We start from the raw sequence: 12,750 nt of genomic DNA on the forward strand, positions 1-12,750 counted from the left end.
TAAATTCTATATTAAAAATAAAATTGTTGGGTCTTTCAATAACAAAAATAAATTGTATTGTAGTGAAACTTTGAAGTTTTAATTGAAAAGAATGTTTATTTTTTAATTTGGAAATAATGGTGCTACATTTCATCTGATACTTCCTTGCAATTTATGCAAGTATATATACATATGCATACAGCAAATCAAGAAAAAATACTGTTGGATAAATAGAATGATAAATGGCGTGCCATGGAGCAAACAATTGAATCTTATACACACACACAAAACCACACGCAAAGTGTCAGTGCGCTCTGTGAGTTACACCCAATAATATAAGAATGTAAATATACATATACTATATATAACATATCTACCTCTATATGACAGAGAATAAACACTCTACATAATAAACTGTGATGGTAAACAGCTAAGAGTGTATGAAAATATAACAGGACCTTCTAGAAAAATAATATAAACAACCCTACTGTACATCACCCTATATGTGAGCTATACTAAAGGAAGATATATATATTTGTTAAAAACTAATAAGAATCATAAATCTAGTTCATGAACCCAAAAAATCATTCCTAGTGCAAAGAAGAAATAATAAACTTTAAATATTTGTTTTCTCATTAAGGAGATCAGATTCAATCGTCCTTTTGTGAATGTTCTTCTTATGAAAGGTCTTTGCTGCTTCTTTGATTTCTGGATCTCCAGTCCAACATTAGAAATGTAAACAATTTAGATATGAGAAGCGCAAAATACCATGGTACTTTAAAAAAATGCAGGTTTAAATATTCACAGGTATGTAATGTCCTTCGAGGATAACAGATAAATAACAGATTATCATATGCAAGATAGAGTTTACTTCGCCTGTCTGTAAAGTGGAGACCTTAACGGTGTATCTCTGTAGTATCCCTGTACCTTGTAGTTGCAGCTCGCTCAGTGACATCACTTCCATTATTTACCCATGTCACTTCTGTTCTCTCACTTCTGGAACCACTTGGTACCATCAATCCCCTAATTACTCTCCAACAAGAGCACAATACTGCCCTACGCATTTCATGGCTATCACCACTTCATCAGGGGTTCACATGATCTGTGTATGTGTATATATATATATATATGTATGTATATGTATGTATGTATAGATGTATGTGTGTGTTCAAACTTTTATATTATTACTGCATTGCATTTACATTTATGTTTTATATTCAATAGTTTACAAAGCAGGAAGAACTAGAAGATGATTTTTTGGATTGTACAGTGGGAGATCTACTGCGATTTGATGACTACAACAATGACGGCTACCTAACACTTCCAGAACTCTATACTGCATTCCGTAAGTCCTCGCTATACCAGTAATATGTTTGGAAACAAAACAATACAACATACTGTATGTTATCTAATGGATAATAATTGACATTCCTATAACATGATAGAAGAATATACTATATTTTTAATTTTAGTTCATTTCTGTGACACCATAACTAGTCAACATTCTACATCTGCTTTATTTCATTGAGCGAACGGAACCAACAATGATTTCTCTCCCCAGCACTTATGATAAACTCCTATTTAAATTGAAAGTAATACAACAATTAATACAAATCTATTTCTCAGAAGTGTTATATATATAAATATATATATTATAGCTACTGTATTGTTGGTGAGAAATTTGAAACTTGCCATATCTAAAGGTAAATTAAAGGTGCAAGCAAAATGTGTTGGAGAAGAGTTTTCTGCCATCCCTAATAATTGTTTCATAATTTAGGTGATGTTTATTAGCTTTGTACATTACTTTATCTCAGCTGGAGCAATACCAAAACTGGAGTGGTCAGCACTGAGTTGTAAAACTATTCATACACTTGAACCATTTGAGTGCCTGAGGTTGCACGGCCCCTTTGACAATCACGATTGCTTTGATACTGATAAAGGTTACATTTTAATTCATTTAACATTAGAAAGAGTGTTAGAATACGGGGGCCTTTTTCTGTTCTTGTTCTTTCAAGACCTGTATTATTTTGGTTAAATTAAGTGTCATACATGCAATGCTAGTGCATTAAGATGGTATATCTGCAGTCTACTTTGTGATGACCTATTTCAACGACTGTATTTGCAAGTGGCATAGTTCAGATGACAATCTTTGTTCCTACCCACTCAAACTCTTATTTATAGACTTGAATAAAATGTCATGTTTATCAGGATTAGTAGTTGGTGTCAAGTTCCACCAGAATGTACTTGATATATAATATGTTACCAAGAAAAGTAATTACACAAACAAACACATCCGTAGGATCGATAAAATGTCAATGTCACTTGAATTTTAAATCCATTATTCCTTTAGAAGCATTTTTGGTTAAGTATATTTTAAATAGGTGATAGAAATACTACATATGAGTAAGGACAAAGACATTAGTTTATTGTCATTTAATAAATCTTGTAACTCCTCAATCACTTGCGTTAAAACTATTGTGTACAGAATAATGGATTGCCATGAGGTAATAGTATATTCTTCCGCTGATAGCAGCTCATTGCCTAATTATCAACTTCCTCAGCAAGCCACTCATCTTGGAAGAACATAATGACATATCAGTTTTCTGAGACATAAAGAAGTATAAATGTAGCTGTGTTTTTGCAAGAAATGCGAGAATTGTTCATAAATAAAGATACACTTACAGTACAGTTCTGTGTGTACAGTGTGTATATATATATATATAAATATATATATATATATATATATATATATATATAAATATTATCACTTATATCCACCTTAGCGCTACATATTTTTGTGTTGTTTTCTGTCAAATATAAATATATAATTGTAAAAATGCATGTACACCTCAAAGAGCAAAAAGATACAAGTGCACATGATAAAAAAAACACTAATAAAGAAATACTTCACCAAAACACCAGGTTCAATGAAAGAAGACACAGTACTACAGCATATTTTCTGCAGTGCTGTGTCTTCTTTCATGACAGGATACGCATACAGTAGGTGGAGACGCACTATACGATCGAGTAATCCTGCACTTCAAATGTACTTTCTGAAGTAACAGGACTTCTAACATTAATTTGTGCACATATTTGGAACTTTTGAATATGCTTTGTTCACCCAGTCCCCGTCCTTGTCTCCCTCCCCCTCCCCCTCCTTCCCTTCATACCCCTCTACAACAGCCTCTTCATAGCTTGCGCTTACTTTCCTAGCCACATACTGTATTGGTGAATTTTTATACCATTGTTTATAACTTCTATTACTAGATATTGCTACTGTATTTTTCTTATATTACCATTACTGACTGAGTATGCAATATATGTGTGCTTATTTTATATACTGCTGTGAGTTCTTGTGGTAATTTGTCCATGGCCGTTTGCTCCACTCTCTATTTGCACTTTGGACTCATTAGGCCCAACTAGCTCTTCACATCACTCTTCTGATGTCACTGGGGGTTTAGCTGATATTTTTGGAGCCTGTTTTGGAGTCTCTCAGTGGGGTTTAGGGATTATATGGTTTGGTTTAAACACTGTTTGATTGCTCTTGAGAAAGGTTCATGTTCATGAGTCGCCCCATAGGGGATTTTAACATTATTGTGCTGTGTATATATTTTAAAGTCGTCGCTGTTGAATATTAACAATAAAACGTTATTATTTTTGCATTTTTATGAGATAATACTCACTCTAGTGTGTCATTGGGAAGGGGTTAACTTACTCCACCTAGTGGTACAATTGGTATCCCAGGCTACTACAGCTGATGTAAATGATGTGCAATACTCTGAGTGCAGGTATATGAGTTCTATTGTTAACCATGAGTTAACTTTTGTTCTTTATATATGTATATACCCCAGTGCACCTCTGTTCATATTTTGTGTGTATTAGGTTGACGGTTGAGTTATTTTTCTAGATCAGTTAAATTCAGACTGAGCCAACACCTATTGTATCCAAAGGCGATTCAGCGAATAACGGGATAGATAAGGAGGATTTTAAAGTATCGTTTATTTTATTGGACAAAGTATTGGAGTTTGTGAGGGAAGTAAAAATAGCGCAATTGGCTAAAACGAATATTGATTTAGCATTCCCTATGGTTGCCGGTAAATCCAGTCTCATCTCATTATCATGTGTTCGGGTGTTGTTTTAATGAGTGGTTCTTTGTGGATATTTGCTTGCCGATGGGAAGCTCCATCTCTTTATTATTTTGACTTGTTCACTGTCGTTCTGGTAATGGTTGGTTCACAGAGAGACTGGTAAGAACTCAGTTCTTCACTATCTGGATGATTTCTTTTTATTGATCCAGCAGATAATGAGTTACTGTATGTTTTCACTTGCTGTGTACCTTCATGGTGTAGCAAGATGTTTTGGGGTTCCATTGACAAAGGAGAAAACAGAACATCCTACGATGGTGTTATAATCCTGGGGATAGAAGTTGATACAGTGGAGATGTTATTTAGGTTGCCCAACAAAATGATCCATTTCTGAGTTAAGAGTTGTAGGGGCTAAAAAGATTACGTTGAAATAGTTGCAATCGTTACTGGGGCATTTATCTTTAACATATAGGATAATGGCAATGGGAAGGGTGCTCTGTATGAGTCTGTTATTGCCTAAGGAATTAAGACCCCACTCAATCACAGGTTTGTCTGATTCCACTGGACTGTTTTTGCTGAGCACCTGCGGCACCTAATTTAAGTACCGTGAGTGCATCTGTATTGGACAATTAGGAAATATAGAATGACCGAACCATTAAAATAGGACTTGGGAACATGGCAAGTTTTCATTGAGTTGTTTACGGATGAGATTGATTTACTGGTTTCAGGCCTTTTGAAGTGAAACTTCTTTGCTGGCTCCTGTGTGGAGACGGAAGTACTGTCAGTGAGACGGATGCGACGTCAGTGTGGGCAAATGAGGGTAGTTGTGGGCAAAAGAGGCTGTTTCCGCGCGCATGCGTAGATGAGCCTGTCGGCTCACACATGCACAGATGCAGCCGTCGCCGCGATTAAGCGCATGCTCAGGGACTCTCTCCGCATCTCCACGAGCATCGTCAGAGCGGCCGTCACTGTTATATTGTGCTCATCACAATTAGGCATTTAGAGGTAAATATAGAGTAAACCTATTAATCATAGATTATTATTATTATATAAAAAACAAACAATTATAGTGTAGAGGAGATGTAACATAGGTCATGTTTTCACTTTATATCAATCTTAATACATGTTGCCAAATGGGAATGACCCTCTGAAAAGAGACAATTTCAGATGCAAAGATAAATTGGTTTCCATGCAATGCTTCCGGGCCTACAACATGATGCAAAAAGTTAAACGCACAGGTTTTTGCAAAGCTACCGCTTTGAGAGCAAACTGCTTGTTTAGTGTGATACTCCTATTAACAAATTTGGATTGGTAATTTTCTTGAAGATGATGCAATTGAAACTGAACAAGAAAGTGTATTTAAGTGCACACTATTGAATTGAGAGCTATTTTATAAATGATACAAGTACTGGATCAACTTCATGTATAACTTTAGTTTATACTGGTTAGGCATTCGATTTTTAATAACGTTGTCAGAAATCGCAATGTGTAGCCAAAGAATCTGCTGAACAATAAGTATGGGAAACTGTCATTTAATTTCATGCAAAAATTAAACAAATAGGTCTTGCAATATTCATGATGTAGAATTAATTCAGTCGAACAGAATATCACCTTCAGGGTGAAAATCTTAGGTGGGAATTTAAAACAAATGGCATATAGGTGTTAACGTACTTTTAATTAGATATACAGTACTCCAAAATAAAGAACAGCTGCTTAGGTAAAGTGTTAATCGCTGGACATTTCACTATATATCTTTCTGTTATTAGTTACAATGTTTAATTAGAAAAAAATTACATGACTTTAGATGAAGTAGAGCTGTTTTTTAGTTGGGCAAGGCCACCTAAATGTAATAATCAACCGCTGCTTATTTTAACTTCAGGCAATTTAGTTGAATTTAAGATGATCTCAAGTACCATTGTAATAGTGATATCAACTAGAACAAACCATCATAAGCGTTGGGTATTGACAATTTATGTACCGCAGCGTGCCCTTGGCAATTTTTCTCCCTGCATGTGGTCTTCTTTCAAGTTGTTGCAGCTATCAGAACAAAGCAGGAAATAATTCATTAGCTTACTAGCATTGATTTGTTTCTCCTCTGAGAAATGTCGTATTCAAACTTCAAAATAAAAGTTATATTCATTGAACTTAGGCAGTGCTGGGGAGTTCTCTCACTGCATCCCATGGGAAGGCATATTCAGGGTCCAATTACTATGAAATAGTAGAAATAGTAGAAATAGTTTGGATGTGTAAAAATCCTGATTGTGTGCCTAACATAATGGCTGTTTCACTCAATGTAACTCAGCAGCAACAATGTATCCTTATATTACTTCGGTAATATTACATATTGTTACAGTTTCCAGCACAAACTGCTAGGAAATCTTGCCACAAATTGCTAGGAAGGTGTTGTAAAGATCTTGCACTGCTTGGGAGGTAGGCTCAAACCTGCTATAGCAATCAACGGATGCTTTAAAACTCAATAAAAATGACATTGTGATGAATAATAATTTTAAAAAATGCACTAAGTATTAACTAATACTACAGAGCTGATTTATTTTTAAAAAAAACCATATGATTTCACATTTTGCTGCTTTAAGTTAGGTTAAGATATTAAAAAATCGACCATCATAACTGAGTATATATCATTGTCGGATCATAAATCTAGGGTAAAAAGTACAAGCCGTCGTGTGTTTTGATTATCGTTTCATCAGGGATGTTGGGAATTATCTCTATTCAGTGCCCAAATAAAGAGGAAGGTTTGGGGATTTCCAAAAGCATTACAGGAATATTGATTGCCCCTAATAAACGATATTAATGGGCTTGTTGATACAAGGCACCTGTCTCCTCTGTCTTTTTATCCTCCTTTTTCTTTACCATTTTCTACAGTATATATCTCACTATATGTTAACTGTATGTTCCGTCTGTCTCTCTCCCCTAGGAGGGGCAGTCCTCAAGGAATCCAGCCCTAACCAGCTTTCTTTGATTAGTGACTTTTGCATTGAGTTAAGAAGACTCCAGTGTATTGTAACATAATAGAAAAATATGCATAAGAATCTTTTAAGAAATACATTTACTAGACTTTTAATTTTAATTTAATTTTTACAAATGTAAGAAACATTTCAGAATATGTCCCTACTTTTACTGTACCTTTTCTATTATAAGCAGAATGACCCCATGGCATCTTGTAAAATCATTCATGCTACTAAATAATGTATTTACTCGTGTTACCAACCTTATTAGACTCTTTCAGCTTGACTGCTGATACTTAGTTACAGAGCAATTCTATGATGTTTTTGTTAAGGAGATATGTACTGGACACCAACAACATGTATAAGATGTCACTGTTTAGGTTGCCATAAATAACATTAAATATTACATATGTCCACTGAACTCAACTCCAAAAGGCTCATGGAGACATTTGTGGTAAAATGATTTCCTTGGTCATTAGCAGCTCCGGTTATAAGGAAATAGACATTGCTGTAACAATACAATTATCATTTCACGTACTTACAATATTTTAGTTGGTGCTTATTAATTTAGAGTAGTTTAGGTCTTACACCCATAATACTCGGGTATACAGTAATTAGCAAACTGCTTTAGTGTTGCATCATTGTTTGTTTCTTGACTGAAACAGAGTCTTATAATCCTTCTCAGTTTTTCTCATGTAAAGAATCTAAATATGCACAGCTAACCCCTAATACTTTCTATTTATGGTAATTAGGAATCATATTCCTCACACAACACATTTCAATCTGTTTACTAAAAGATTATACATGGCAATGCTCAAATAACAGACACACAGATTAAATACACATATCCGGTGTCATTGAGCATGGTACGTTGCAAATATCAGATAAATATATTGTGATATTCTTTTCTTTTTGTTTAGCAATAAAGTATTTAAAACCAGAGACAGCACATAAAACACAGACAAAGCTCAGTTTTAGCACATCCAGTGAAAATCATACACGGTACAGTGCCTAAATATATATGTATAAATATCTATTAAGTAAAATGGTCTTTTAGTTTGACATTTTTGGCCAAAATTGTTGTAAGCCCCTGAGCCAACGTCACGGCAGACCACAATTCAGGGGTCCCTAACGCTAATATAAATTCTTAATAACCTGTGTAATAACAGGAAGAATGATTTATAGTAAATCTGTCAATATTAGTTGCAAAGTTCTAAGTCTGATTGAAGCCTTTATTAACCTGTACATTACCAGGAAAGGCACTCTGTATTAGAGATGTCACAACCATCCTTGTACTATATTGCAATATGTTGCAATAAAATGTAATCATAAAGCATAGATCAGATTATGCAGGTATCCTTCTTTAATATAGTCGTATGTATGTATGTCTTTATTTATATAGCACCTTTAATGTACATAGCGCTTCACAGCAGTAATCCATGTAACATAATCATATAAATAACAACAAATAAAATAAATAACACATAAAGGGGAGAAGTGCTTCAGACATAAAAGTAACATTTAGGAAAAGGAGTCCCTGCTCAGAAGAGCTTACAATCTAATTGGTTGGTAGGAAGAACGTACAGAGAGAGAGAGAGAGAGGGTGTTCTGGTAAGTGCGTCTGCAAGGGGACAAGGTTTATGTATGAGGTGTAAATTATCAGCCAGGGAGCTAATCATATGTTTCTTTAGGCTACGATCCCAATCACTGCGCTGGGGTCGGAGCGGCTGGTGGCACATGCACCTTGGCAAACCGCGATCTGTGGTCAGTGATTGCACATCAGGGGCAAAGACAAGATCGCGATGGGCGGGGGGGGGTCATGGCGGGGGCACGGCAATGACACAGCAATTGCACATCAGGGGCAAAGACAAGATCGCGATGGGCGGGGGGGGGTCATGGCGGGGGCACGGCAATGACACGGCAATGACATCACACAGCTGGTTAGCCCTCATTGGCTGAACCGCCGCTGTGACGTGGTCAGCGCTCCTTCGCCACAACAAAAGACAAAAATCAAGTCTTTAGAAAATGTGGTCACGCATAATGATTGCTACAAGCGCGAGCAGGCAGCTAGTGGGCCCGAACCCTTTGATGGGCGGATCTTGTTCCCGCCGTGCACGTCATAGAGTGCAGCAGCTCACTCTGGGGACATAGCCTTAAGCAGGTGTGTTTTTAGGTGGGTCTTAAAGGTGGATAGACAGGGTGCTAGTCGGATATTGAGAGGAAGGGCATTTCAGAGGTGTGGAGCAGTCAGTGAGAAAGGTTAAAGTTGGGAGAGGGCTTTAGATACAAAAAGGGTAGAGAGAAGACATCCTTGAGCAGAACGCAAGAGTTGGGATGGTGTATAATGAAAAATTAGGGTTGAGATGTAAGGGGGAGCAGAAGAGTGTAAGAGTGTAAAGCTTTAAAAGTGAGGAGAAGAATGGTGTTCGTGATTCAGGATTTGATAGGAAGCCAGGAGAGGGATTTCAGCAGGGAAAACGCTGAGACAGATTTTGGAAATAGTAGAGTGATTCTGGCATCAGCATTTAGGATAGATTGTAGGGGAGACAGGTGAGAGGCAAGAAAACCGGACTGCAGGAAGTTACAGTAGTTGAGAGGAGAGAATGAGGGTCTGTGTCAGAGTTTTTGCAGTCGAGCAAGAAAGGAAAGGATGTATCTTTGTAACATTGCGGAGGGGGAAAACAACAGGTTTTAGCTACCTTTTGAATGTGAGGAGAATGTGAGAGAGGAGTCAAGTATGACCCTAGAAAGTGTGCTTGGGCTACTGGGTGAATGATGGTACTTTCAACAGTAATGTGGAAGGAGGTAGTAGGGCCAGGTTTGGGAGGAAGTATGAGGAGCTCTGTTTTTACCATGTTAAGTTTAAGTCAGCAAAGGGCCATTCAGGATGATATAGCAGAGATACATTCAGAAACTTTAGTCTGTACAGCAGGTGTAAGGTCAGGGGTTGAAAAGTAAATATGTGTGTCATCAGCATAGAGGTGATATTTGAACCCAAGAGATTAGATCACCTAGAGAGAGTATGAAAAGAGAAAAGAGGAGGACCCTGGACAGATCTCTGAGGTACCCCCATAGAGAGATTGATAGAGGACGAGGAGGTGTTAGCAAAAGAGACACTGAAAATATAATGGGAGAGGTAAGAGGAGATCCAGGGGAGAGCTTTGTTACGAATTCCAAGAGTATGAAGAGTGTGAAGGAGAAGAGGGGCTCCACAGTAACAATTGCTGAAGAGAGGTCAAGTAATATGAGCAAAGTGTAATGACCTGTGTTTTTGGCAGTGTCACGTACGGCATCCTGCTAGCACGCAACCTGCATACGGGACAAGGGTTAATACTGATACTTCAAGCGCTCCCACTTTTCACCTCCGCAAAGGTCTGTCAAATGGACAATATCTCCTCTACAGGATCAAAAATCAACACACAGCCCGCCCCACCCTTCACCTCCGCAAAGGTCCCTCAAATGAGATGTATATCTCCTCAATCCGTTCCAATATACCACCGCCATAAACAGCACACAAGTGAGCATGTGACTTAAATATGCAACCAGGCTTAATACACACGGCTACTCTATCCACCCCACCTTTCTCCTCCTCCAGGAACTAATGAGTTAATATTAACCCCTACTCAATTGCAAATCGGATCTATCCACTGTCACCACCTGAGGATATGCAAATATGATAAAAGATATCAGACTAATATTTGCCAGGGCCTCATGTCCCTGTTTATTATAGAAATACTATGCACTTTAACACACAAAAATCAGTTGTAGTAACGTGTCCGAATGCATAAATTATTGTCTCCCGAGTGTGCAGCAGTTCATTCAGAGCCCAAAGCATTACTTATTAAATGTTTTAATATATATAAAAATACAGTGCTTAGGTTACAGAAAAGGTATTACAAAAAAAATACAGTTACAATATAAGGCATAACAGCTTCTTAAAATAAAAGTGGAAAACATAAATGAAAACCTACACTTTTCCAAATGCCATAGATTTTCCCCAAGAGAGGTCACTGGAGACGATGAAATATCCCATATCTGGTCTCAAATACACCTCTGTGGACATCTGATTTTCATAATACTTGCTCAGACTTAAATACAATTCTTTCCCATTGAACACAACCTAAACCCAGCCCCTGTTGTAAAGTTTGTCAGTCTTAAGACAGCGTAAAACACCTCCCACTGAAGGACGTTTTAAACTCCTTTTCCACATCTAAATGTACTCATAACTTCACTTCTGTAATGCTTACTCAGACGTGAGACACATCAATATATTCAGGCACTCATGGTGGACAAAAATGGGGGAGATACAGTGCACAGCCAAGAGAGTGGGTCCAAAATTATAATAAAAATAAGATCTTTATTATGTCTATTTAAAAAAGGGAGGTAAAAACGGACCTCCTACGCATTTCATGCACATTGCACTTTATTAGGAGTCCATAACAAACCAATCAACATACCTTAAGAACACATTCAGGGAGGCCCCGTTTCACGCCACCATTTCTTAGTGACACCACGGCATCCCACACCATGCACTGACGTCACATCGAACCGCACATGCGCATGGTGGACACAATGAGACTACATATAAACGTGTAATCCTAAAATTAAGAGAAATATTAATATCTGTCTCTTAGTAACTGCTAGACCTCACGTGTCTGTAATCCTTATGTGCGACTCGGTTCCACGGATACACACATGTAATTTTTAGCATGTTCAGCAGTAGACGTCACATGATATTCTCATATTTAATAAGGTTACTCTTGGTTTGATACCTTCTGTAGCCACGCCCCTGGCCATCCATAAACCCCTTGCCGAGAAATGCTTTGAAACTCGGTCTCCTATGCATAGAAAGTTGTCACAGGGGCTATATTTTACACCCAAGTATCCAGACATTTCCCTTATCTCGAATCTACCAGCCATATACACTAGGCCTGCAAAAAGGTGTTAACATACAATAAACCCACTCTTTTTACTTTTCACACCCAACTTCAATCAAGGCCTTTTGAAGCCTCCACAGATTCCTGACAAGACAGACCACACATGTTGTATTTTATATTCAAACTGTAGTTCATTAACCCCTTCAGCACAAGAGGGATTAAAAAACCTAATATCTCATGACATTATCATGACAGGCAGCATGGAGGTCATTAGTTATTTTAGTGAGGGCTGTTTCAGTAGAGTGAGCAGTGCGGAAGCCAGATTGTAGAGGGTCTAGGAGATAATTGGTGTTGAGAAAATGGAGCAAGTGAGAGAATACAAGACATTCAAGGAGTTTATGTGACGATGCTCGTCTCTGATCAGGAAGCAGAACTGCAGGGCTGAAGTGGGGATGCCAATTTACCGACCAGAGCCCAGCGACAGAGTCATGTTAGAGTATCCATGGATGGTAAGCAGGCAAAGGGTCAGGGCAGACGTCAGTTGTGCAGAATCCAGGCGACAGGAAAAAGGTCATGGCAGACAGAAGGCAGCGAGGTCAGGGTCACGGCCCCGGGGTCAGCAACAGAAATTCCAAATGAACAGGGAAGCCACAGGGATAGGAAATCCACAGGGACTGTCAAGCCACTATGAAGGCTCAGGAACTAGAGTCCAGGGTGGCCATGATCAAAAAATAAGTTTACAAAGCTCAGGCAGGGGCTGCAAGTCATTGGCTGCTATTTAAGCCCTTAAAAAGGTTCAGCCAATATAGTAGGCTGTCAGTAATCAAAATGTCCACAGCAGCC

General features: G+C 37.8%; 1 protein-coding gene across 1 annotated transcript in view; it reads left to right on the forward strand.

Moving 5' to 3' along the window:
* FSTL4 (follistatin like 4) overlaps window positions 1–12,750 on the forward strand; it is a 1,082,354-nt gene that overhangs the window by 694,667 nt on the left and 374,937 nt on the right. Inside the window, exon 6 of the mRNA XM_075601182.1 lies at window positions 1,204–1,324. Within this exon, the coding sequence (XP_075457297.1) occupies window positions 1,204–1,324 (121 nt within the window). The remainder of the gene's footprint in view (window positions 1–1,203; window positions 1,325–12,750) is intronic.

This window comes from Ascaphus truei, chromosome 5 (genome assembly GCF_040206685.1).
Source record: "Ascaphus truei isolate aAscTru1 chromosome 5, aAscTru1.hap1, whole genome shotgun sequence".
Taxonomy (NCBI): Eukaryota; Metazoa; Chordata; class Amphibia; order Anura; family Ascaphidae; genus Ascaphus; species Ascaphus truei.